Source organism: Mytilus californianus, unplaced genomic scaffold, assembly GCF_021869535.1.
Source record: "Mytilus californianus isolate M0D057914Y unplaced genomic scaffold, xbMytCali1.0.p SCAF_6, whole genome shotgun sequence".
In the NCBI taxonomy this organism is placed as follows: Eukaryota; Metazoa; Mollusca; class Bivalvia; order Mytilida; family Mytilidae; genus Mytilus; species Mytilus californianus.
Window position 1 is genome coordinate 1,926,305 of NW_026262712.1, and position 26,135 is coordinate 1,952,439.

Genomic DNA, 26,135 nt, shown 5'->3' on the forward strand with positions numbered 1-26,135 from the left:
AGGATTTTTTTTTTACAAAATTTACTTCTGGATACTATCTTATGATCATAAACAAGCTTCTGTCAAGTTTGGTAGAAATCCAGGATTGTTAAAGTTATCAAAACTTGAAAAACTTTAACCACAGAGTGAATATTTGATGACGCCGCCGCCGACGCTGACAAAATGTAGGATCGCTATGTCTCGATTTTGCGACACAAGTCACAGGCTCGACAAAAATACACCTGGTCAATTTATTTATAAAGACCTAAAATCTGATAAAACTAACTGATCAAAAAAAAAAAAAAAAAAAATAGAAAATTATTCAGAGACTGGTAAACAATGGTATATGTTCTTCTTTTTTGGCAAACACATAAATGAAATAACTTTTCAGAAAAGTTGAATTTAATGCAATAAGCCTATTATAAAAAAAAAGTCAGCTATATTTAAGTAAAACCAGAAACATATGAATTAGTAAAGTATATCTGTGCCCAAACATGTGCTCGACCCACTTTATAGTACATGTATATAATAAGTAGTGTTGATTTTTTGTTAATTTTTTCTTGTTCCGATTATGAATAAAGTTTTTCTCAGTGGAAATTATGATTAAGCAAACAACAATCAATCAATAAATAAATAAATAATTCAATGTGTATTACTTTTTTAGCAACAGATCACAGAACCAATAAGACAGCAGTAACAGAGAAAGAAAATATATCTTCAGTTGCCTAGATTCCATTAGATGAGGTATTTCCAAATGCATACCAGTCAACAATAGTAGCATTTGAAGATGATCCAATGATAACCATGTTTGATGAATCCACAAATTTTTTGTCAATGCTTCTTTGTGTAAAGTCAAAGCCAGAAGTTCAGGATGTCTTCCTCCAAACCTTTAGTGACATATTCAAAGACGATGCCAACATTTAAAATACTATTGAGGCTGACAGGGAAGGTATTTTTGCAAGTTTTCACCGTGTTTGCCTAAGTGAATCATTACAGAAAGATGATGAGACCCTTACTCCTTCACTCATGCATCGTAAAAAACTTGCCCTTAGAAGTATACAGACTTCAAAAAAGACATCTAAGCATTCACAAAGTCGACAAGTGCTAAAGCCCAAAGTTATAAATTAAATAAACTGTTTATACCACTGGATTAACATCCAATTTCAGAATACTGAAAATAACACTTAAACAATGTAAATTCATGTGATTGGTCAAGCAATATTAAAGAAAACAGTATTTTTCCTTATACTAGATAAGTCATTCACTTAAATTCCTCATCATATTATATTACTTAAATTTGTTTCAATTCATGTCTGTATGTATAATGTCAATTTCCTTGTGATTAATATGCATATAGCTCTAACATGTCTAATAAACCAATTTGAAAATACATGTGTACACATGGATATAGTGTGAATACTGATCTTGGAGTATTTCTTTCTGGTGCATTCTGGTAATGGTAAACTGGTTTAATATGAAGAATAAAAGGAGAGGTGGGGGTATATGCAATCAGACAGCAATCAAACAACAACTTTAACAAGACAAATACTAAGTTTTCAACAAAAGACAAATTATGTCAAAAATTTAAAGATGTGATACTAACATTTAACCTGAAAATTTTTCAATTGACCAGCATGCAATGTATACTTGAACCTTTTGATGGAGAATCTGATAAAAATAGTAGCTCTCGCTCTGAACATGTATGAAATATTTGCCACTGGACATTAAGCAACTAACAACCAATCAACAATAGTGACTAAAACTTTTCATACTAGACTTTGATGTACACATGTAAAAAAGGGAAACGGTATGATTACTAATAAGACACACATCTATTTAAGTAAAATGATTAATGATGTGAATGTGAACTAGTAGACAACAGGCCATAGACATCCTATAGTATTGTATAAATAGTTATAACAAAGGACCGTGAGACAATACAACATTAAACAGTATAAATTAGAAAACAAGTCCTCATTTATACTATAACTACAAACAAAAGTTTAGATGAATGGCTGATAAACCTTTTTTAAATAGTACCAACATAAGTTCAATAGGAACAGTCCATTCAGACCAAATAAAATGATATGTGTAGATCTGGTTACAATGCTGAGAAAAAAAAGCCTGGTAAAATTAGAAAGGGAAATTGTTTTATATGGATTTGTATTATAGATCCTTGTAACATGATATATAGATGATCATGACTTTACAACAGCCATACGTGCTTAATGCAAGGGCTCACATTTTTAGTATTGTATTTCAAACCGATCCGGGTATCTCCACATATCATCTGATTTCTCTTCACTATTTATGATACTGTATACTGACAGCTTTGAATTTTACAAAGGGATAAACAGGTTAAACAAACAACTAGACTACTTTTCAAGTTATGTCATTCACCGGAAAAGTTCGTCATTTATGCGCGCCTTAATGACGTCATTTACCAGATAGGGGGGACCGCCTGTATCCCTGCACTATCAAAGATCATCAAGCGTCTTTATGATCGTCATTATGCAGGATAAACTAGAAATAATATTTATTCCATAGGTACTATATCACATTTCCCTAATGACAGCAGTGATGATTATCATTTATAAGAATTTACTTTCCCGACTAATTTGTTCTAAAATTGCCCGTAAGGTTTCAACTCCCTTAGGCAAAGTTGGCCTAAGATTGATTTGGCTATTGTTTTTAGGTCCTTTTTGGTTTATAGCTGTTCAACGTTTTCGGTACTTATACATCCTTGGCTTTCAAATATTCGGCTTTGAGCGTTCTTGATGAAGGTAAATCCAGAAAAGCACTTTGGACGCATTAAATTTATAACGTGTTTTCATTTTTTTGTGCAATATAGCATCATATTAATTATTTTTTTCAAAAGATCGCTCAACATGGGAACGGAAGTGACGACGCCCCTAAACACATGAATGATGTTCACTAAAACCAAAGTTTTTTGACGGAAATGCAACAAACTCGAAGGTTGTCTATTTATTTATCATAGGGTATCATGATAGGTACTTGGTGTTGTCTCAATTTCACATTGTCCTTGCAGTTGTTAATAAAATGCTCCGCTGGGCGCAGCTTGATATGACCGCAGAGGTCGAACCCTGAACAGTTGGGGCAAGTATGGACACAACATTCAAGCTTGATACAGCACTGAATTTGGATTGTGATTAAATATTTGACACAGCATAGGTTTCTGACACAGAATGAATGTGGTCTAAGAACTTAAATACTTTTAATTTACCTTTTCAAACCATATCATTATTATTTGCTTTTATTAATAAATCAGAAATAACCAATTTAAAATGGAAAATTTTAAAGAAAAAAAAAGGGAAAAAAAATCCCTCCCCCAAATTTTTTGAACCCCCTTATGATTCATCACCCCCAAACTCAATCCCAGCCTTCCCTTTATGGTATGGTACCTTGCAGTACAATTTCAAGAGATCCATACACTTGAACACAAGTTATTGTCATGAAACTAGAAAAATGCTTGTTTTTGCCCATTTTTGGCCCCAAATTCCTAAACGTTTAAGGCAATTCCCCCCAAAATCAAACCCAGCTTTCCCTTTGTGATATGGAACCTTGTAGTACAAATTCATAAAGGTCCATACACTTACACACAAGTTATTGTCCTGAAACTAGAAAACTGCTTGTTTTTTGCCCCTTTTTGGCCCCCAATTCCTAAAATTTTGAGGCAATTACTCCCAAAATCAATCCCAGCCTTCCATTTGTGGTATGGTACCTTGCAGTACAATTTCAGAGAGATCCATACACTTGAACACAAGTTATTGTCTGGAAACTACAAAAATGCTTATTTTTGGCCCCTTTTTGGCCCCTTATACCTAAACGTTTTGGGCAATTACCCCCAAACTCAATTCCAGCTCTCCCTTTGTGATATGAAACCTTGTAGTACAATTTCATAAAGATCCATACACTTATACACAAGTAATTGTCATGAAACTAGAAAAATGCTTGTTTTTTGCCCCTTTTTTGGCCCCTAATTCCTAAAATTTTGAGACAATTACCCCCAAAATCAATCCCAGCATTCCCTTTGTGATATGGAACCTTGTGGTACAATGTCAGAAAGATCCATACACTAAAACACAAGTTATGTCTTGAAGTTACAAAAATGCTTATTTTTGGCCCCTAATTCCTTAACTGTTGGTACCAAAACCCACAAATCAATCCCAACCTTCCTTTTGTGGTATTGAACCTTATGGTAAAATTTCATAGAGATCCATTCACTTAAACTAAAGTTACAGTGCAAAAACCAATGTGTCTTCGGACGACGAAGACGAAGACGAAGACGACGACGCCAATATACGACCACAAAATTTTTTTGCGGTCGTATAAAAAAAAATCAAAGTTAGCAATGGCGTCCATCTGATCACTGGGTGAATTGTACTCTTCAGTATTAGTTTCAATATTGTTTATAACTTCAGTCACTTTTAACTGTGCACTGCATATTAATTGAAGCATTAGTATCATCTAGATTGTCATCGGATTCATTGAGGACACTGTAACTGTGGTCAGAAAAGGGTACTCCACTATATCATCTAGATGATCATTTCATTTATGCCTTTTATCTTAACCCTTTAGCCCCCAATCCCGCCTGTAGGCGTGATGGCGACAACCATTCTTTGATGGCCCGTATGACCCTCCATACCTTTTTTGAACTGCCCCAGCTGAACTGTCATGATAGCAGGGACTTCAACCAAGCAGTTCATGGTCCATAAACTCTTCTCAGATGTCTGTTCATGAAAATATGGCACTTTGAAAGCCGTTTAAGAGTTCAAAATCGGAAAAACGTGAAAAGTAGCCAAAATCAGGTGGGGGTGAGCATCTTTTGATGGCCACTACGTAACTGGTAGTGACTGTAGGTATAAACTATTATCATAAATGCATGCATAGGTGGTAAAGGAACACAACGAGGTATAATATGGCCAATAGGAATCTAGTCTGTAGAATCTAGGTCACCGTTTTGTCAAAAATCCGTAAAAACGGACATTTAGGCAGACCTGACTTGACAATAATAATTCCCCAGCAAGACACTTAAGTCCAATATACTCCCAGTTATCATGAATGGACTGCTGTAACTATAGGGTAATACTTGAATGACAAAGAAAAACAGTCTGGTCAATGTTCACCTCTCAAGGTCGTTTTAAAATCGGAAAATAGACGGAAAATTTACATTTTTCAGTGGGGGTGGGTTCAAACCCACGAGAAAATATTCCACCTCCCACCCCACCCCCCACCCATGCCATCCGCCCCCAAATCTCAATACATAGTTTAATAGATGAGCATCAGTTACAGCATCAAGAGTCTGCTAATTTGCATATAATTTGCATATGATTGCAAATTTTCGAAAATGCCTGATTTTCCAGAAATCTCTTGGGGGCGAATGAGTTAAACTAAAAATATTTTTTTCCCGATTTTCAACCTCTAAAGAGTGTTTTGGTCAGTTTTACACCCCAAAACGACCCTCAAACCCAACAGAAGTCAAATTTAAAAATTTTGATCAAATCGTTTAACCCTTTAGCCCCCAATCCCGCCTGTAGGCGTGATGGCGACAACCATTCTTTGATGGCCCGTATGACCCTCCATACCTTTTTTGAACTGCCCCAGCTGAACTGTCATGATAGCAGGGACTTCAACCAAGCAGTTCATGGTCCATAAACTCTTCTCAGATGTCTGTTCATGAAAATATGGCACTTTGAAAGCCGTTTAAGAGTTCAAAATCGGAAAAACGTGAAAAGTAGCCAAAATCAGGTGGGGGTGAGCATCTTTTGATGGCCACTACGTAACTGGTAGTGACTGTAGGTATAAACTATTATCATAAATGCATGCATAGGTGGTAAAGGAACACAACGAGGTATAATATGGCCAATAGGAATCTAGTCTGTAGAATCTAGGTCACCGTTTTGTCAAAAATCCGTAAAAACGGACATTTAGGCAGACCTGACTTGACAATAATAATTCCCCAGCAAGACACTTAAGTCCAATATACTCCCAGTTATCATGAATGGACTGCTGTAACTATAGGGTAATACTTGAATGACAAAGAAAAACAGTCTGGTCAATGTTCACCTCTCAAGGTCGTTTTAAAATCGGAAAATAGACGGAAAATTTACATTTTTCAGTGGGGGTGGGTTCAAACCCACGAGAAAATATTCCACCTCCCACCCCACCCCCCACCCATGCCATCCGCCCCCAAATCTCAATACATAGTTTAATAGATGAGCATCAGTTACAGCATCAAGAGTCTGCTAATTTGCATATAATTTGCATATGATTGCAAATTTTCGAAAATGCCTGATTTTCCAGAAATCTCTTGGGGGCGAATGAGTTAAACTAAAAATATTTTTTTCCCGATTTTCAACCTCTAAAGAGTGTTTTGGTCAGTTTTACACCCCAAAACGACCCTCAAACCCAACAGAAGTCAAATTTAAAAATTTTGATCAAATCGTTTAACCCTTTAGCCCCCAATCCCGCCTGTAGGCGTGATGGCGACAACCATTCTTTGATGGCCCGTATGACCCTCCATACCTTTTTTGAACTGCCCCAGCTGAACTGTCATGATAGCAGGGACTTCAACCAAGCAGTTCATGGTCCATAAACTCTTCTCAGATGTCTGTTCATGAAAATATGGCACTTTGAAAGCCGTTTAAGAGTTCAAAATCGGAAAAACGTGAAAAGTAGCCAAAATCAGGTGGGGGTGAGCATCTTTTGATGGCCACTACGTAACTGGTAGTGACTGTAGGTATAAACTATTATCATAAATGCATGCATAGGTGGTAAAGGAACACAACGAGGTATAATATGGCCAATAGGAATCTAGTCTGTAGAATCTAGGTCACCGTTTTGTCAAAAATCCGTAAAAACGGACATTTAGGCAGACCTGACTTGACAATAATAATTCCCCAGCAAGACACTTAAGTCCAATATACTCCCAGTTATCATGAATGGACTGCTGTAACTATAGGGTAATACTTGAATGACAAAGAAAAACAGTCTGGTCAATGTTCACCTCTCAAGGTCGTTTTAAAATCGGAAAATAGACGGAAAATTTACATTTTTCAGTGGGGGTGGGTTCAAACCCACGAGAAAATATTCCACCTCCCACCCCACCCCCCACCCATGCCATCCGCCCCCAAATCTCAATACATAGTTTAATAGATGAGCATCAGTTACAGCATCAAGAGTCTGCTAATTTGCATATAATTTGCATATGATTGCAAATTTTCGAAAATGCCTGATTTTCCAGAAATCTCTTGGGGGCGAATGAGTTAAACTAAAAATATTTTTTTCCCGATTTTCAACCTCTAAAGAGTGTTTTGGTCAGTTTTACACCCCAAAACGACCCTCAAACCCAACAGAAGTCAAATTTAAAAATTTTGATCAAATCGTTTAACCCTTTAGCCCCCAATCCCGCCTGTAGGCGTGATGGCGACAACCATTCTTTGATGGCCCGTATGACCCTCCATACCTTTTTTGAACTGCCCCAGCTGAACTGTCATGATAGCAGGGACTTCAACCAAGCAGTTCATGGTCCATAAACTCTTCTCAGATGTCTGTTCATGAAAATATGGCACTTTGAAAGCCGTTTAAGAGTTCAAAATCGGAAAAACGTGAAAAGTAGCCAAAATCAGGTGGGGGTGAGCATCTTTTGATGGCCACTACGTAACTGGTAGTGACTGTAGGTATAAACTATTATCATAAATGCATGCATAGGTGGTAAAGGAACACAACGAGGTATAATATGGCCAATAGGAATCTAGTCTGTAGAATCTAGGTCACCGTTTTGTCAAAAATCCGTAAAAACGGACATTTAGGCAGACCTGACTTGACAATAATAATTCCCCAGCAAGACACTTAAGTCCAATATACTCCCAGTTATCATGAATGGACTGCTGTAACTATAGGGTAATACTTGAATGACAAAGAAAAACAGTCTGGTCAATGTTCACCTCTCAAGGTCGTTTTAAAATCGGAAAATAGACGGAAAATTTACATTTTTCAGTGGGGGTGGGTTCAAACCCACGAGAAAATATTCCACCTCCCACCCCACCCCCCACCCATGCCATCCGCCCCCAAATCTCAATACATAGTTTAATAGATGAGCATCAGTTACAGCATCAAGAGTCTGCTAATTTGCATATAATTTGCATATGATTGCAAATTTTCGAAAATGCCTGATTTTCCAGAAATCTCTTGGGGGCGAATGAGTTAAACTAAAAATATTTTTTTCCCGATTTTCAACCTCTAAAGAGTGTTTTGGTCAGTTTTACACCCCAAAACGACCCTCAAACCCAACAGAAGTCAAATTTAAAAATTTTGATCAAATCGTTTAACCCTTTAGCCCCCAATCCCGCCTGTAGGCGTGATGGCGACAACCATTCTTTGATGGCCCGTATGACCCTCCATACCTTTTTTGAACTGCCCCAGCTGAACTGTCATGATAGCAGGGACTTCAACCAAGCAGTTCATGGTCCATAAACTCTTCTCAGATGTCTGTTCATGAAAATATGGCACTTTGAAAGCCGTTTAAGAGTTCAAAATCGGAAAAACGTGAAAAGTAGCCAAAATCAGGTGGGGGTGAGCATCTTTTGATGGCCACTACGTAACTGGTAGTGACTGTAGGTATAAACTATTATCATAAATGCATGCATAGGTGGTAAAGGAACACAACGAGGTATAATATGGCCAATAGGAATCTAGTCTGTAGAATCTAGGTCACCGTTTTGTCAAAAATCCGTAAAAACGGACATTTAGGCAGACCTGACTTGACAATAATAATTCCCCAGCAAGACACTTAAGTCCAATATACTCCCAGTTATCATGAATGGACTGCTGTAACTATAGGGTAATACTTGAATGACAAAGAAAAACAGTCTGGTCAATGTTCACCTCTCAAGGTCGTTTTAAAATCGGAAAATAGACGGAAAATTTACATTTTTCAGTGGGGGTGGGTTCAAACCCACGAGAAAATATTCCACCTCCCACCCCACCCCCCACCCATGCCATCCGCCCCCAAATCTCAATACATAGTTTAATAGATGAGCATCAGTTACAGCATCAAGAGTCTGCTAATTTGCATATAATTTGCATATGATTGCAAATTTTCGAAAATGCCTGATTTTCCAGAAATCTCTTGGGGGCGAATGAGTTAAACTAAAAATATTTTTTTCCCGATTTTCAACCTCTAAAGAGTGTTTTGGTCAGTTTTACACCCCAAAACGACCCTCAAACCCAACAGAAGTCAAATTTAAAAATTTTGATCAAATCGTTTAACCCTTTAGCCCCCAATCCCGCCTGTAGGCGTGATGGCGACAACCATTCTTTGATGGCCCGTATGACCCTCCATACCTTTTTTGAACTGCCCCAGCTGAACTGTCATGATAGCAGGGACTTCAACCAAGCAGTTCATGGTCCATAAACTCTTCTCAGATGTCTGTTCATGAAAATATGGCACTTTGAAAGCCGTTTAAGAGTTCAAAATCGGAAAAACGTGAAAAGTAGCCAAAATCAGGTGGGGGTGAGCATCTTTTGATGGCCACTACGTAACTGGTAGTGACTGTAGGTATAAACTATTATCATAAATGCATGCATAGGTGGTAAAGGAACACAACGAGGTATAATATGGCCAATAGGAATCTAGTCTGTAGAATCTAGGTCACCGTTTTGTCAAAAATCCGTAAAAACGGACATTTAGGCAGACCTGACTTGACAATAATAATTCCCCAGCAAGACACTTAAGTCCAATATACTCCCAGTTATCATGAATGGACTGCTGTAACTATAGGGTAATACTTGAATGACAAAGAAAAACAGTCTGGTCAATGTTCACCTCTCAAGGTCGTTTTAAAATCGGAAAATAGACGGAAAATTTACATTTTTCAGTGGGGGTGGGTTCAAACCCACGAGAAAATATTCCACCTCCCACCCCACCCCCCACCCATGCCATCCGCCCCCAAATCTCAATACATAGTTTAATAGATGAGCATCAGTTACAGCATCAAGAGTCTGCTAATTTGCATATAATTTGCATATGATTGCAAATTTTCGAAAATGCCTGATTTTCCAGAAATCTCTTGGGGGCGAATGAGTTAAACTAAAAATATTTTTTTCCCGATTTTCAACCTCTAAAGAGTGTTTTGGTCAGTTTTACACCCCAAAACGACCCTCAAACCCAACAGAAGTCAAATTTAAAAATTTTGATCAAATCGTTTAACCCTTTAGCCCCCAATCCCGCCTGTAGGCGTGATGGCGACAACCATTCTTTGATGGCCCGTATGACCCTCCATACCTTTTTTGAACTGCCCCAGCTGAACTGTCATGATAGCAGGGACTTCAACCAAGCAGTTCATGGTCCATAAACTCTTCTCAGATGTCTGTTCATGAAAATATGGCACTTTGAAAGCCGTTTAAGAGTTCAAAATCGGAAAAACGTGAAAAGTAGCCAAAATCAGGTGGGGGTGAGCATCTTTTGATGGCCACTACGTAACTGGTAGTGACTGTAGGTATAAACTATTATCATAAATGCATGCATAGGTGGTAAAGGAACACAACGAGGTATAATATGGCCAATAGGAATCTAGTCTGTAGAATCTAGGTCACCGTTTTGTCAAAAATCCGTAAAAACGGACATTTAGGCAGACCTGACTTGACAATAATAATTCCCCAGCAAGACACTTAAGTCCAATATACTCCCAGTTATCATGAATGGACTGCTGTAACTATAGGGTAATACTTGAATGACAAAGAAAAACAGTCTGGTCAATGTTCACCTCTCAAGGTCGTTTTAAAATCGGAAAATAGACGGAAAATTTACATTTTTCAGTGGGGGTGGGTTCAAACCCACGAGAAAATATTCCACCTCCCACCCCACCCCCCACCCATGCCATCCGCCCCCAAATCTCAATACATAGTTTAATAGATGAGCATCAGTTACAGCATCAAGAGTCTGCTAATTTGCATATAATTTGCATATGATTGCAAATTTTCGAAAATGCCTGATTTTCCAGAAATCTCTTGGGGGCGAATGAGTTAAACTAAAAATATTTTTTTCCCGATTTTCAACCTCTAAAGAGTGTTTTGGTCAGTTTTACACCCCAAAACGACCCTCAAACCCAACAGAAGTCAAATTTAAAAATTTTGATCAAATCGTTTAACCCTTTAGCCCCCAATCCCGCCTGTAGGCGTGATGGCGACAACCATTCTTTGATGGCCCGTATGACCCTCCATACCTTTTTTGAACTGCCCCAGCTGAACTGTCATGATAGCAGGGACTTCAACCAAGCAGTTCATGGTCCATAAACTCTTCTCAGATGTCTGTTCATGAAAATATGGCACTTTGAAAGCCGTTTAAGAGTTCAAAATCGGAAAAACGTGAAAAGTAGCCAAAATCAGGTGGGGGTGAGCATCTTTTGATGGCCACTACGTAACTGGTAGTGACTGTAGGTATAAACTATTATCATAAATGCATGCATAGGTGGTAAAGGAACACAACGAGGTATAATATGGCCAATAGGAATCTAGTCTGTAGAATCTAGGTCACCGTTTTGTCAAAAATCCGTAAAAACGGACATTTAGGCAGACCTGACTTGACAATAATAATTCCCCAGCAAGACACTTAAGTCCAATATACTCCCAGTTATCATGAATGGACTGCTGTAACTATAGGGTAATACTTGAATGACAAAGAAAAACAGTCTGGTCAATGTTCACCTCTCAAGGTCGTTTTAAAATCGGAAAATAGACGGAAAATTTACATTTTTCAGTGGGGGTGGGTTCAAACCCACGAGAAAATATTCCACCTCCCACCCCACCCCCCACCCATGCCATCCGCCCCCAAATCTCAATACATAGTTTAATAGATGAGCATCAGTTACAGCATCAAGAGTCTGCTAATTTGCATATAATTTGCATATGATTGCAAATTTTCGAAAATGCCTGATTTTCCAGAAATCTCTTGGGGGCGAATGAGTTAAGAGTCTTTCTTCTTCTTGACAATTGGTCTTTTTTCAGCATTCTGAAAAAAAAATTAAATCATTAAAAACTAATTTATCTTCCATTTATATAGCACTTTACACGGTACTTTCAAGACCATGTCCACATTTACAGTTTTGTTCATCTATATATACAAATGTAAACATTTATTTGTTAATTTGATGGGTACCATAAATAGTGATAACATCAGATGTTGTATGGTTGCCAATAAGACAACTCTCCACTAGAGACCAAATGACCTAGAAAATAGCAACAGGAAGTTACCATATGGCCTTCAAAACTAAGAAAAACCAATGTTGCTTAGCAAAGAAGTATATTATATGTTAGTTATACATCCTTGTTCTTAATAAGCTAAAAAAGGCCTGAAATGACAAATTCTGAAGTAAAACAATTCAAACAAGAAAAGTTACCGTCTGATTTAACATGTTTAAGTAAAAAGCAATAAAACAAAAAGACAAATATGATAAACAATATGCTTTTCTGACATGTATTAGGGTTCTTAAGGCAATGGCAGATGTGGAAAAAGACAAGGGAGGATAATATACCATGAATAATATATTTTTTAGAGACTTATGTCTTTTTCATAATGTATGATGTCAAGCATTCCGTATAAAAATTGTTTTAGGGTGGCATTTCATTACAAGTGAGAATTCAGTAGGTCGAGATTGTGCTGAGTACTGTCCACAAGGGGCCATTTCAAGACATTTCAAGTCGCATTTTTACCCAATGATACATTAATTCAGGACAATCCCTGTCCAAATATTAGAAACTGTTTTTAACACCTAAGATGTCATTGTTAGCCACAATTACAACTTCATTATACTGCCTAGTTTTCTTGAAATTTGTTCCAAAAGTCAGGACCCATATCGAGTAATGAACCTGAAATTCAATGAAATTTGGACTACTTGAATCGGGACAAAAATTTGCCTTTAAATTGATTAAATGTTACTAAGAATAGCTGAACATAACAGTAAATTATGTTCCTACATTATGTTAATTGATTCTTACCTGAATCATGTAGATATAAGTTGTATTCTATTATTATTAGGTTGTTTCTGTAAGATATAGCTGTGTGTAAATAAACAAAATGGCGGGAAATCTTGGCAGATTTACTAGTCTCGAGAAATCTCGTGCACACGCGTGATCTTGACAGCTCGGTTATAGCCGTATCGATAGGTTGCCAATCTCTGTATGTATATATATATATGTTTCTGGTAGAGTGAAATATTTGTTCAAAATTCTCCAATCAGGGGCAAAATTATTTCACGGTAAAAACTGTAAACCATCAATACATTTTAGTCATTTTAAAAAACATAAGTAAAAAAAATATCATTCTTTAGAAATCCTTACAATACAAAATTACTAACAAGAATCCTGAGGTAAAATCTAAAAGGTGTGTAGTCCCTAAAACCTGACAAAATAAAATGTTAAACTATATCAACCAACGGGAAATATTGAAAACAGACTTGGTACAGGCTTTTTCAGAGAAAATTAAGGGAGATAAAAATAAATGGGGAATGTGTCCATGGGACACAGATGATGCCCCCAAATGCATATAATGTTATAAAGGGACATAACTCCAGAATGATAAAAGTGACGCAACCCAAATTCATACTTGATCTGAGTTTTGTGGTAATAAGCATTGTGTATATGTTTCATGACATTTGGTTGAGGCAAACTTAAGTTAGAGAATTGAAACAAAAAATTCAGCAATTTTTCCATTTGTAAAGGGCATAACTCTATAATGGTAAAAGTGACGCCACCAAAATTCAAACTTGATCTGTGTTTTGTAGTAATAAGCATTTTGTATAAGTTTCATCACATTTGGTTAAAGCAAACTAAAGTTAGAGAACCAACGTATGGACGGACGGTCGTACAGACGGACAAGGGTAAAACTTAATGCCCCCTCCGCTACGGTGGAGGCCTTAAAAATATCATACTTAATACTAACTTAAGCTAACTGTTCATAAATCATAATAAAGAGCTATACATATAACCCACTCCCCTAAATATTCAACTAAATCTTATTACTATTCTTTCTATAGTACAAAATGGTTTACAAATTACAAGATCAAGTCACCATTACAAAGTTTGTTGATAACCAGGAAGTGTCTGTGTTGCTAATAACAGGAGACTTATTTGCACGGAATTACATATTTAAAATCAAGATAAGTTTTCTGAACTGTAAATTACCGATTGTTTCCTAATCTATTGTGAAATGTTGACTGGTCAATTATGCATAAATAGTAGGAGACGCTTTCTCTTTTCACACATCTAGTTTTGTTCCACTTTGAGTGTCTGCGATTTTTTCCCTAGAACTCAACACCGGCAATCAACTGTTAACTCTCATTTAAAGCAGAAATTTATTTCATAAATAAGACAGGTTTCTCAGAAGAAAGCTTCTTTCTGGTTCCCTCCAATGTATTTTGCGAAAATACATCCTTTACAGGATGAGAAGATCATCATATCTACTGATTAAAAACAAAGTAGAGGAACGAATGGAAATTACTTTAACAGTTGATAAATTTCATGCGTCTGATGATGTTGGTAAAAAATCATGTAAGTAACAAAGCACTGACTACTGAGCCGATAATACCATTTTTGACCAACAGTCCACCAGCAGACATATAGGGTGCGTCAATAGCCAAGCGTCACCTGTTATATATGTATCATCTACCATGTGAATCCACACTCAGTCAAAATGTCACAATTGACGACTATTACATAAGCAACATGACGGGTGCCACATGTGGAGCAGGATCTGCTTACCCTTCCGGAGCACCTGAGATCACCCCCAGTTTTTGGTGGGGTTCGTGTTGCTTAGTCTTTAGTTTTCTATGTTGTGTCATCTGTACTATTATTTGTCTGTTTGTCTTTTCATTTTTGGCCATGGCGTTGCCAGTTTGTTTTCGATCTATGAGTTTGACAGTCCCTCTGGTATCTTTCGTCCCTCTTCTATTCTGGTATCAAAAGATCTTTAACTGCAAAAACATTTTCCTAGTGAGTATATATAGATAAAGACATATTTTATCCGTCAACCAATTTGTGATGGTCATCAAAAAACTAATGAAGTGTCCACTTTAGTTGTACTTCCTCTCTCTTCAAGCACTTTTTGGGCGAGGATGTCCACACAGTGGCAACGTAACAAACGCAACGTAATAATTCAGAAATGTGAACGTCATATAATTGGGCAAAGTGTATTTGTAACAGCTAAAACATTCAAAGTAGCCTATTTCAAATTTGTTATAGATTTTAGTTCAGAAGTTGCCATTTTTGGCCAATATTCAGGAAAATATCAAGATGTAAAGCAGATCTACAACTTTCGTTATAATTTTGATTTCAAGTTCATTTGGATATGTGAGATGCAAGCACTCACTGAAATGTAGTTACTGAGTGACTGGACATCATCCATATATCTGAAAGGCAAATAAATGAACATTGCAAGATGATTTTCTTTTTGTCTTTGAAATAAGTTGTTTGAATTCTGTTTCATATGATCATGATGATTACAATAACAAATCGGCCTGTAGGAATATAAAAAAGAAGATGTGGTATGATTGCCAATGAGACAACTCTTCACAAGAGACCAATTGACAAAGAAATTAACAACTATAGGCCACCGTACGGCATTCAACAATGAGCAAAGCCCATACCGCATAGTCAGCTATAAAAGGCCATGAAATGACAAATGTAAAGATGCACACTAAGAATCAATAGGAATACCGAGTCTGTTTAAATATGAATCCAAAATAAGTTTTATTGATCCCTGCCACATAAGCCTCTGGGGGCATAGTCTATATGTATATGTTAAGCATTATGATGTCAACTAATAGATGTACTTATTGTTGGAATCACAGCTAGCAATTCTTCACAAGTAAGATTTTTAATTACAAAAACAAGGAATTTATATATATCATTCCCATTTTTGTAGAACATGCACTGTGTAATGAAAAGATGTAGGTGCCCTGTGAATGGGGAATCACATTTAGTCTAAATCAATGTCAAATATTGCACTGAAATCAAAACAGTTAAATAATAAACAAAGTTAAATACGAAACTCAAAGAGCATGACAACCGAAAATTTTAATAGATTGTGTCATATACCGCTAAGGTATGCATGGGGGTTGACACCGTTAGTGGTTTGTTTAATTCAGACAGATAAGGAAAAATCACTGAGATGCCATGTTGATTCATTCTTAACTTGGAGTATTATTTTATCCATGAAAAAAATAGTAAAATACAAAAACACATAACTATACCTGTACAATCCAGATCACACTGCTTTTGTTTCTATTAAATGAAAAATAATAATTAAAAATAATGATTACTATTGTAAATTCAACATCTACAAGAAATTGCAAGGACACTAATTATAACAAAGCAATTACTTAATACAACAATTTGAACTCTTTACAGTAACTATGACCCTAATTCAGGTGATGAACCGTTTTTTCTGTATATATCTTATTAGCTCACTGCAAACAGATTAACCAGAGGGCTTAAATGAAACCAATTAAAGTAAACTACTCAGTGAAATGTCTTTTGAAATTCACTTTTGAGCAAATAGAACAATAGCCATACCTTTTTGACAAATTTTCCTAATGCATTTAATTTGGATAAACAGTTTCCTTACGTAAAAACCAGAAGTTATCGAAATGTTGTATTTTGGCCTTAAGGAACATGTTAATTCAATCATAATTTTTTTTTCCTTAAGTTGTGTTCTTTCCACAAAAAATGATTTTCTTTTATGTTCGTTTTCTATTCAAAACTTTTAATTAATAAGAAGAAAACATTAAAGATCTTTAAATTGTCAGGGTTTCTCATCGTTTATTTCTTATAACTTCTTTCAATACAAACAAATATGGAAATTGAAATTACCATGATTACAGATATCAAATAGCATAAAAAAAAAAATGTTCTATTACATATTGAAATAGTATTTGCAATTAGAGTGTCTTTGCCCTCAGGCAAAGTTGACCTTGGATGGAAATGGCTATGTTTTAGGTACTTTTTGGTTATATAGCTCTTCAATTGTTTTGGTTCTTATACATTCTTGGCTTTAAAATATTCGGCTTTGAACGTTCCTGATGAAGGTAAATCAAGAAAAGCGCTTCGGACACATGAAATAAATAACATGTTGTTTTCATTTTTGTTGTTGCAATGAATATATATAACAAATATGAAGTAAATACGCCTTCTGGTGTTTCTACTGAAATTGTTAAACAAATGATCTTTATTATTTTGTTTTTTTTTAATAATATATCTGCAAAAGAAAGTGTAACTGTAGTACATTATGTATTAGATTTTTCAAAACAAATTTTAGTCTAGTTCAGCTATTGAGATAATTCATCTCAGATTGATAACCTTGCAACTCGAGTTCAGATCCAGCAGAAATGAAAAAGTACAAAGGAAGTAAAGAACAATAATTCAGTAAATGTAGTAATAGCTCAAACTGAAGTTCTTGTCTTAATTTGATTTTAATTTCAAACTGAAAGTGCATTGTTCCTTGTCAAATTATTTTTTGTGTTGCATGTGTTGTTCATTTAATAACATCTACGCTTGTTTACATAACATATCGATCCAGTTGCAAAAAGGCATCATTGAAGGACAATAAATTGCAAAATTATTGTTTTTCTGGGTTTTTTTTAATAAGTTAAAGAAGAAAAGTGTATAGAGGCTTTACTTGAATAATTGAGTCGTCTCTGTCATTTAAAGCATTTTTGTTATACAATGTATCTACAAAACATACAATCATGCTATGCGTTCAAGTCATATGAAACAAGTTCTGGTGATTATTGTATTACTGTAAATTCAGAACTTATTATGAATAATATGACTAGGTGAGTACCAAATTAATAAGATCTCGCACTCTGAAATCTGACACATATATTTGTATGCAGCTTTTCCTGTTATCCCCAAAAAATATTCTCACATTTTGGTCTATCATGTCAAAATCACAATAACAAATGCACGCAATAATTTCTGCATTAACAGTAGTTTACATAAACAGACTAAGTGAAATACCATCATTTAAGACAATACTCCTACAAAGTTTATTTGATCAGTATATTTTGGACTTCTGATCATTTTGTCCCTGTCAGATGTTCTCAATTATGATTTTAGAAATATAAGTTTTAAAACTTGCTGTTTGTCTTTATGTTCTATTTGATCAACATTGTCAAATTGGATCAAATAAGACGTTAACCCTAATATAGTAAGAAAAGTGCAGACCGTATGATATTATTATGATGTCTGCAAACCAGTGTATTTAATCGAGTAAGTATTCGGGTAGCCTTTCACACAAATTATAAACTCTACTAAAGAGTTAATTCCAATATGGCATGTATGGTGGGGATATAATTTATGTTATTCCCAATACAAAATGCATACCAATGTTTTCGGCAAATATCAATGACACAGATACTAAACAGGGGTGATATGCTCACCTTTTTGTATGAAAAGAGAGAAACGTGGTATGCTAAAAGTGTTGTTAAGAACTATACTCATGATGACTTCAACACAGATTTATGTATCGAACAAGAATGTGTCCATAGAACACGGATACCCCACTCGCACTATCATTTTCTTTGTTCAGTGGACTGTGAAATTGGGGTCAAAACTCTAATCTGGCCCCCCCCCCCCCCCCCCCCCCCCCAAGGGTGACTGGGGAATAGAAGTATGGTCACCATTGGTCTTCCTCCAATCGGCAGTAAAACCCTTGCTAAAGTGGGGCGTCCGTTTGGCTGTGCGGGATGTACAAATTTGCAGCCACGTCCGGTCAGAATGGGGACGTTAAATCCGATGCCTCGTGTAAAGAGAGTGGCACGCTCTTTGCACGTTAAGAACCCTTGCAACAACTCTTTGAGGGGTCCATAGGTGACCTGTTGCAAGGCTAAATTTCTGTCCCTATCCAATATACCCTCATTTCCCGAGGCAGTCTAAATTTCTCCGACCTTAATCCCGGACGCCCCTATTACAGAACCTACCTATTGTATTTATTGTTAATTTGTTCTTGTCCTGAATATGCATGAAATATTTGCCACTGGACGTTAAGCAACCAACAATCAATCAATCAATCTAATCTGGCATTAAAATTAAAAAGGTCATATCATAGGAAACATGTGTACTAAGTGTCAAGTTGATTGGACTTCAACTCCAACAAAAACTACCTTGACCAAAAACTTTAACCTGAAGCAGGACAGACGGATGAATGAACGGACGCACAGACCGAAAAATATCATGCCCCTACGTGGGGCATAAAAAAACTACTTTCAAAGAACTTCTCATGATTTTACAAGCTGATCTCGACACAAGGCTGTGATGGCACAATGCCAATACTACCAGCAAACAACTTTTAATTTTTCTGTGTTATCTAGCAAACATGAATCTATGAGGGTAATTTCTTATTATTTTGGTATATGCAAGTGTTCAGTTTCCAATGTGATAAAGAATGTGACAAGCTGTAACTGAACGATTGAATCAGAACTTTTATTTGTGTAATGTTAAAATTATAATATTTACACAATGAAGAATGCACCTATTGGAAGCGATAGCATACTAGTACGAATATACGATTTATAAATTGTATTGGCTTCAACTGCTTGTAGTAAACTAGAGGCTCCAAGGAGCCTGTGTCGCTCACCTGCTATTTTTGTTTACAATTGATGCTTGAAATAATGCAATCATTATACTTATGCTTTAGTTTCAGAGATATAAGCCAAAAACTGCATTTCATCCCTATGTTCTTTTTTAAGCCATGTCGGCCATGTTGGTTGGTAGGCGGGGTCATCGGACACTTTTTTTAAAACTAGATACCCTAATGATAATTGTGGCCAAGTTTGGTTAAATTCGTCTCAGCAGTTTCAGAGGGGAAGATTTTTGTAAAAGATTACAAAAATTTACAAAAATTTGTTAAAAATTTACTTTGAAGGGCGATAACTCCTTAGGGGGTCAATTGACAGTTTTGGTCATGTTGACTTATTTGTAGATCTTACTCGGCTGAACATTATTGCTGTTTACAGTTTATCTCTATCTATAATAATATTCATGAAAATAACCAAAAACTGCAAAATTTCCTTAAAATTACCAATTCAGGGGCAGCAACCAATCAACGGGTTGTCTGATTCCTCTGAAAAGGAGTAGGGGCATTGAGGCCCGGTTTTGGCCCAAGAAAAATAAAATGTTGGAAAACTATTTCAAATTGGCACATGATGCTTGGAAGTGAAAAGAGTGAAGAAATATAAATGAAAAACATAAGATTCTTTATCTGATGACGTCACAACTACGCCATAATATGCACCATTTTCATGAAAACGATGAAAATACATATTTTTGCAGTTTTTAATCATCATTTCAATTATGGAAACTTCGTGCGCAGCCAAGAAACAACAAGATATTTTAAAGAGATGCTTTATTATAACTATTGACATGATTTCACCAAATATCAAGTTGTTTCTTGGGCATTGTTGGGTGCGCACTTACTTTGCCAATCTAAATTATACTTAAAATTTGATGAAAAACAAGGAAAATCAAGAAATTTAATAACATATACAAATTTTGTCATGGTTTGTTGCCATGGTAACTGGTTTAATGAGAAATTTTGATTTTATTTTCTGAATACCTTGTTCCTTAGTCTAGTTAGGACACATTTAGGAAAATGTATGATAACTTTTAAATTTGCAGTAATATTTGGGCCAAATAAGGGCCTTATTGCCCCTACTCCTTTCAGGGCAGATAGATTTTAACCTGATGAACATTTTTACCCATAGTCAGATTTGCTCTAAATGCTTTAGTTCAGAGATATAAGCCAAAAACTGCATTTTACCCCTATGTTCTATTTTTAGCCATGTCGGCCATGTTGGTTGGCAAGCGGGGTCATCGGACACATTTTTTTAATCATATACCCTTATGATGAACGTGGTCAAGTTTGGTTGAATTTGTCTATGTACTTTTAGAGGAGAAGATTTTTGTAAAAGATAACAAAAATTTACGAAAAATTGTTAAAAATTTACTATAAAGGGCAATAACTCCTTAAGGGGTCAATTGACCATTTTGGTGATGTTGACTTATTTGTAGATCTTACTTTGCTGAACATTATTCTATATCTATAATAATATTCAAGATAATAACCAATAAAATGCTTCGCTGAGTGCAGCCTGATACGACTGCAGAGGTCGAACCCTGAACAGTTGGGGCAAATTTGGACACAATATTCAAGCTTGATACTGTCTGAATTTGGATTGTGATAAAATTTTTGACATAATATAAGTTTCTGACACAAAATAAATGTGGTCAAAGAGCTTATAAATCCATTGGGCAATACTGTGCAATTGAAGATTTCTTCTTGAAACTTTTCAAAAATTCACAAATTTTAAAAATTTTGAAAAAAAATATGAATCCCTTAAAAAAATTGGGAAAAAAATTCCCAACCCCCACCCCAACTTTTTGAAACCCCCCTTGGAGCAATAACCCCAAAACTCAATTCCAGCCTTTCCTTTGTAGTATGGAACCTTGTAGTACAATTTCAGAGAGATCCATACACTTGCACACAAGTTATTGTCTGGAAACTAGAAAAATGCTTGTTTTTGGCCCTTTTTTGGCCCCTAATTCCTACATGTTTGGGGCAATTAACCCCAAACTCAATCCCAGCCTTCCCTTTGTTATATGGAACCTTGTGGTACAATGTCAGAGAGATCCATACACTTACACACAAGTCATTGTCTGGAAACTAGAAAAATGCTTGTTTTTGGCCCCTTTTTGTCCCTTAATTCCTAAACTGTTGGCCCCCATTACCCTTAAAATGAATTCCAACCTTCTACTTGTGGTATTAAACATTGTGGTACAATTTCAGAGCAATCGAAATACTTATACACAAGTTATTATCCTGAAACTAGAAAAATGCTTGTTTTGGGCCCCTTCTTGGGTCCCTTATTCCTAAACAGTTGGGACCATCATCCCCAAAATCAATCCCAACCTTTCTTTTGTGGTATTGAACCTTCTTAAAAAATTTCATTGAGATCCATTCGCTTAAACTAAAGTTATTGTCCAGAAACCAATGTGTCTTAGGACGACAACGCAGACGCAGACGCAGACATCATACCATTATACGATCCCAAAAATTTTTTTGCGGTTGTATAAAAACTGCAAAATGTCCTTAAAATTACTAATTCAGGCGCAGCAACCCAACAACTGGTTGTCTGATTCAACTGGAAATTTCAGGGCAGATAGATCTAGACCTGATGAACCTTTTTACCTCATGTCAGATTTACTCTAAATGCTTAAGTTTCAGAGATATAAGCCAAAAACTGTATTTTACCCCTATATTCTTTTTTTAGCCATGGTGGCCATGTTGGTTGGCAGGCAGGCTCGTCGGACACATTTTTTAAACTAGATACCCTAATGATGATTGTAGCCAAGTTTGGTTAAATTTGGCCCTGTAGTTTCAAAGGAGAAGATTTTTGTAAAAGTTAACGGACGACAGACAACGGACGCCAAGTGATGAGAAAAGCAGCTAATAATATTCAAGATATAACCAAAAACTGCAAAATTTCCTTAAATAACCAATTAAGGGGCAGCAACCCAACTATGGGTTGTATGATTTGTCTGAAAATTTCAGGATAGATTGATCTTAACCTGAAGAACATTTTATCCTCTGTCAGATTTTCTCTAAATGCTTTTAGGGATATAAGCCAAAATCTGCATTTTACCCCTATGTTCTATTTGTAGCCATGTTGGATAAAGATAACAAAAATTACAAAAAAATGTTAATAAACAGCTGCGCCATGAGCGCATGATACGCCCGTCATCTTGTGTGTGAATTTTAAAAAAGTATACAGATCTTTAGATTAATGTAACTAAGAAGTGTGTAAAATTTTAAGCAATAATCATAAATCGTTTTTGAGATACGGCGCAACATGTGAAAACCCCACTTTAAAAAAAAAAAATCAATATTTCAAAAATAAAATTTTGAATCAAAACCAAAAAGTATACAGATCTTTAGATTAATATAACTAAGAAGTGTGTAAAATTTAAAGCAATAATCATGAATCGTTTTTGAGATACGGCGCGACATGTGAAAAACCCCTCCCCCTTTTTTTACAAAATACTCAATAACTCAAAAATAAAATTTTGAATCATCACCAAAAAGTATACAGATCTTAAGGTTAATATAACTAAGAAGTGTGTAAAGTTTTAAGCAATAATCATAAACTGTTTTTGAGATACGGCGCGACATGTGAAAAACCCCTCCCCCTTTTTTAACAAAATACTCAATATCTCTAAAATAAAATTTTGAATCATCACCAAAAAGTATACAGATCTTAAGATTAATATAACTAAGAAGTGTGTAAAGTTTTAAGCAATAATCATAAACTGTTTTTGAGATACGGCGCGACATGTGAAAAAAAAAACACACACCTGTTTTAGTTACTAAGTCCTGTAACTCAAAAAGTTTTAATCTTATTTTCACCAAAAAGTATACAGATCGTTTGACCATCATAAGAAACAACTATGTTAAGTTTCATGAAATTTGGATAAGTCATTCTCAAGTTACGGTGCGACATGTTTACGCCGGACAGACAGACGGACAGACAGATGGACGGACACTGGACATTTGTATAACATAATACGTCCCGTCAAAAATTGACGGGCGTATAAAAATTGACTATAACATGTATAAAAGGCAATACATGTAACTCCATAAAGGGTCAATTGACCATTTTGTTCATGTTGACTTATTTGTAGATCTTACTTTACTGAACATTATTGCTGTTTACAGTTTATCTATATCTATAATAACAGGGATGATTCTACTATATAGTTTTGGGCCGCTTAGCGGCCCTAAGATCGCCCGGCAGCCCAAACAAAATTGATGTGAATATAAATTCCCAATTCTGGAAAAATAAAATAATAAACAGCTGCACCATGAGCGCATGATACGCCCATCGTCTTGTGTGTGAATTTTTATGCAATAATCATAAATAGTTTCTGACATATGGCCTGACATGCGAAAAGCCCCTATTTTTTACAAAAAACTCAATATCTCTAAAATAAAATTTTGAATCAAAACCAAAAAGTATACCGATCTTAAGATTAATATAACTAAAAAGTGTGTAAAATTTTAAGCAATAATCATAAATCGTTATTGAGATACGGCGCGACATGTGAAAAACCCCTCCCCCTTTTTTTACAAAATACTCAATAACTCAAAAATTCAATTTTGAATCATCACCAAAAAGTATACAGATCTTTAGATTAATATAACTAAGAAGTGTGTAAAGTTTTAAGCAATATTCATAAACTGTTTTTGAGATATGGCGCGACATGTGAAAAACCCCTCCCCCTTTTTTACAAAATACTCAATATCTCTAAAATAAAATTTTGAATCATCAACAAAAAGTATACAGATCTTAAGATTAATATAACTAAGAAGTATGTAAAGTTTTAAGCAATAATCATCAATTATTTCTGAGATACGGCGCGACATGTGAAAAAAAACACACCCCTGTTTTAGTTACAAAGTCCTGTAACTGAAAAAGTTATAATCTTATTTTCACCAAAAAGTATACAGATTGTTTGACCATCATAAGAAACAACTATTTAAAGTTTCATGAAATTTGGATAAGTCGTTCTGATGTCAACGATCGCATTTTATTAACAACGATTCAATTATGTCAACATGTGGTAAATGATTTTAGCAGCCGGATTCCATAATGATGAAAATATTATGGGCGTTTTTGATCTTGTAAAAGCAGATCGTCCAGCAGGTCGATAAAAAAGATGTTTTTTGTCAAAATGGGTCTCATTAAAGCAGACCTCGGCAGAGAGCAAAATTTAAATTTTGATTAAACATTGATGAATAAATTTTAATGGGCGCCGATCTCGTAAAAGCAGATCGCCTAGCAGAGCCGGTTATATAATATGATGAAAAATTGTTTTGTAAAAGAAATTATTTTATATTTAGTCAGGCTCTATTTCCCCAAAAGACAAAAGTTTGAGCGTGTTTGAAAGAACATGTGGATGATAGATCATTCATGAAATGGGATCGATGTCAACATTATGGAAATTTTTCAAAAGTTGTGAAGATGATCCAAATAATATTAAAATACAATAGTTCAATGCTTTAATTTCCTGTTTCTTCATAACTGTGTGTAACTGCAGTGAACCCTGACACTATGAAAATAAGGTAGGCAGTCCTTGGTACACCTAAAGTAAAACTATGGCAACCTTCTACATATTAAACAGCAAGCAAAAATCCCAAAAATATCTTATCAATTAAGTACTTAAACTTTTGTAATTGATTTTCTAAATTCGATAATTGGCCAGTTCAATTTGAAATCCATTTGAATCGAGGTAAATTTATAAAGATGACCTGTTGTTGAAAAAAATACAATGGATGATTTTTTTCAGTGGTTTATGTTAGCTGTATGTAAAAGGCCGAGGTTCCCATAGCTAACATGCAAGCCTACAAAAGATAGTGCATCATGTGCAATAATCTTCATGTAACAACTTCCCTTGTCTCAATCCAATAACTGTCAAGCGATCAGGTAATCATATATATAATTTTTATCAGTACCCCCTTCAGGATTATTCAAAATGTTACAACTTATTACAGCAGCGTACAGGTGAAACTTAATATACATTTTCCGTTTTTACAGGAAAATAATGTTATTTGGTCTAAAATTTTATGCATAAAAAATTCCAAATTGGGATGAAAATTCCCAATTTGATGGTCAAGGGACCCATTTGAAAACACCTGGAATCATCCCTGAATAATATTCAAGATAATAACCAAAAACTGCAAAATTTCCTTAAAATTACCAATTCAGGGGCAGCAACCCAACAACGGGTTGTCTGATTCAACTGGAAATTTCAGGATAGATAGATCTTAACCTGATGAACATTTTTACCCTTTGTCAGATTTGCTCTAAATCCTTTTAGAGATTTAAGCCAAAATCTGCATTTTACCCCTATGTTCTATTTTAGCCATGTCGGCCATGTTGGTTGGTAGGCAGGGTCATTGGACACATTTTTAAACTAGATACCCTAATGATGATTGTGGCCAAGTTTGGTTAAATTTGTCCCAGTAGTTTCAGAGGAGAAGGTTTTTGTAAAAGATTACAAAAATTTACAAAAAATTGTTAAAAATT

At 35.5% G+C, this 26,135-nt stretch overlaps 1 protein-coding gene across 1 annotated transcript in view; it reads right to left on the reverse strand.

Moving 5' to 3' along the window:
- LOC127705233 (uncharacterized) overlaps window positions 1-26,135 on the reverse strand; it is a 164,653-nt gene that overhangs the window by 34,440 nt on the left and 104,078 nt on the right. Inside the window, exon 9 of the mRNA XM_052209558.1 lies at window positions 16,248-16,278. Within this exon, the coding sequence (XP_052065518.1) occupies window positions 16,248-16,278 (31 nt within the window). The remainder of the gene's footprint in view (window positions 1-16,247; window positions 16,279-26,135) is intronic.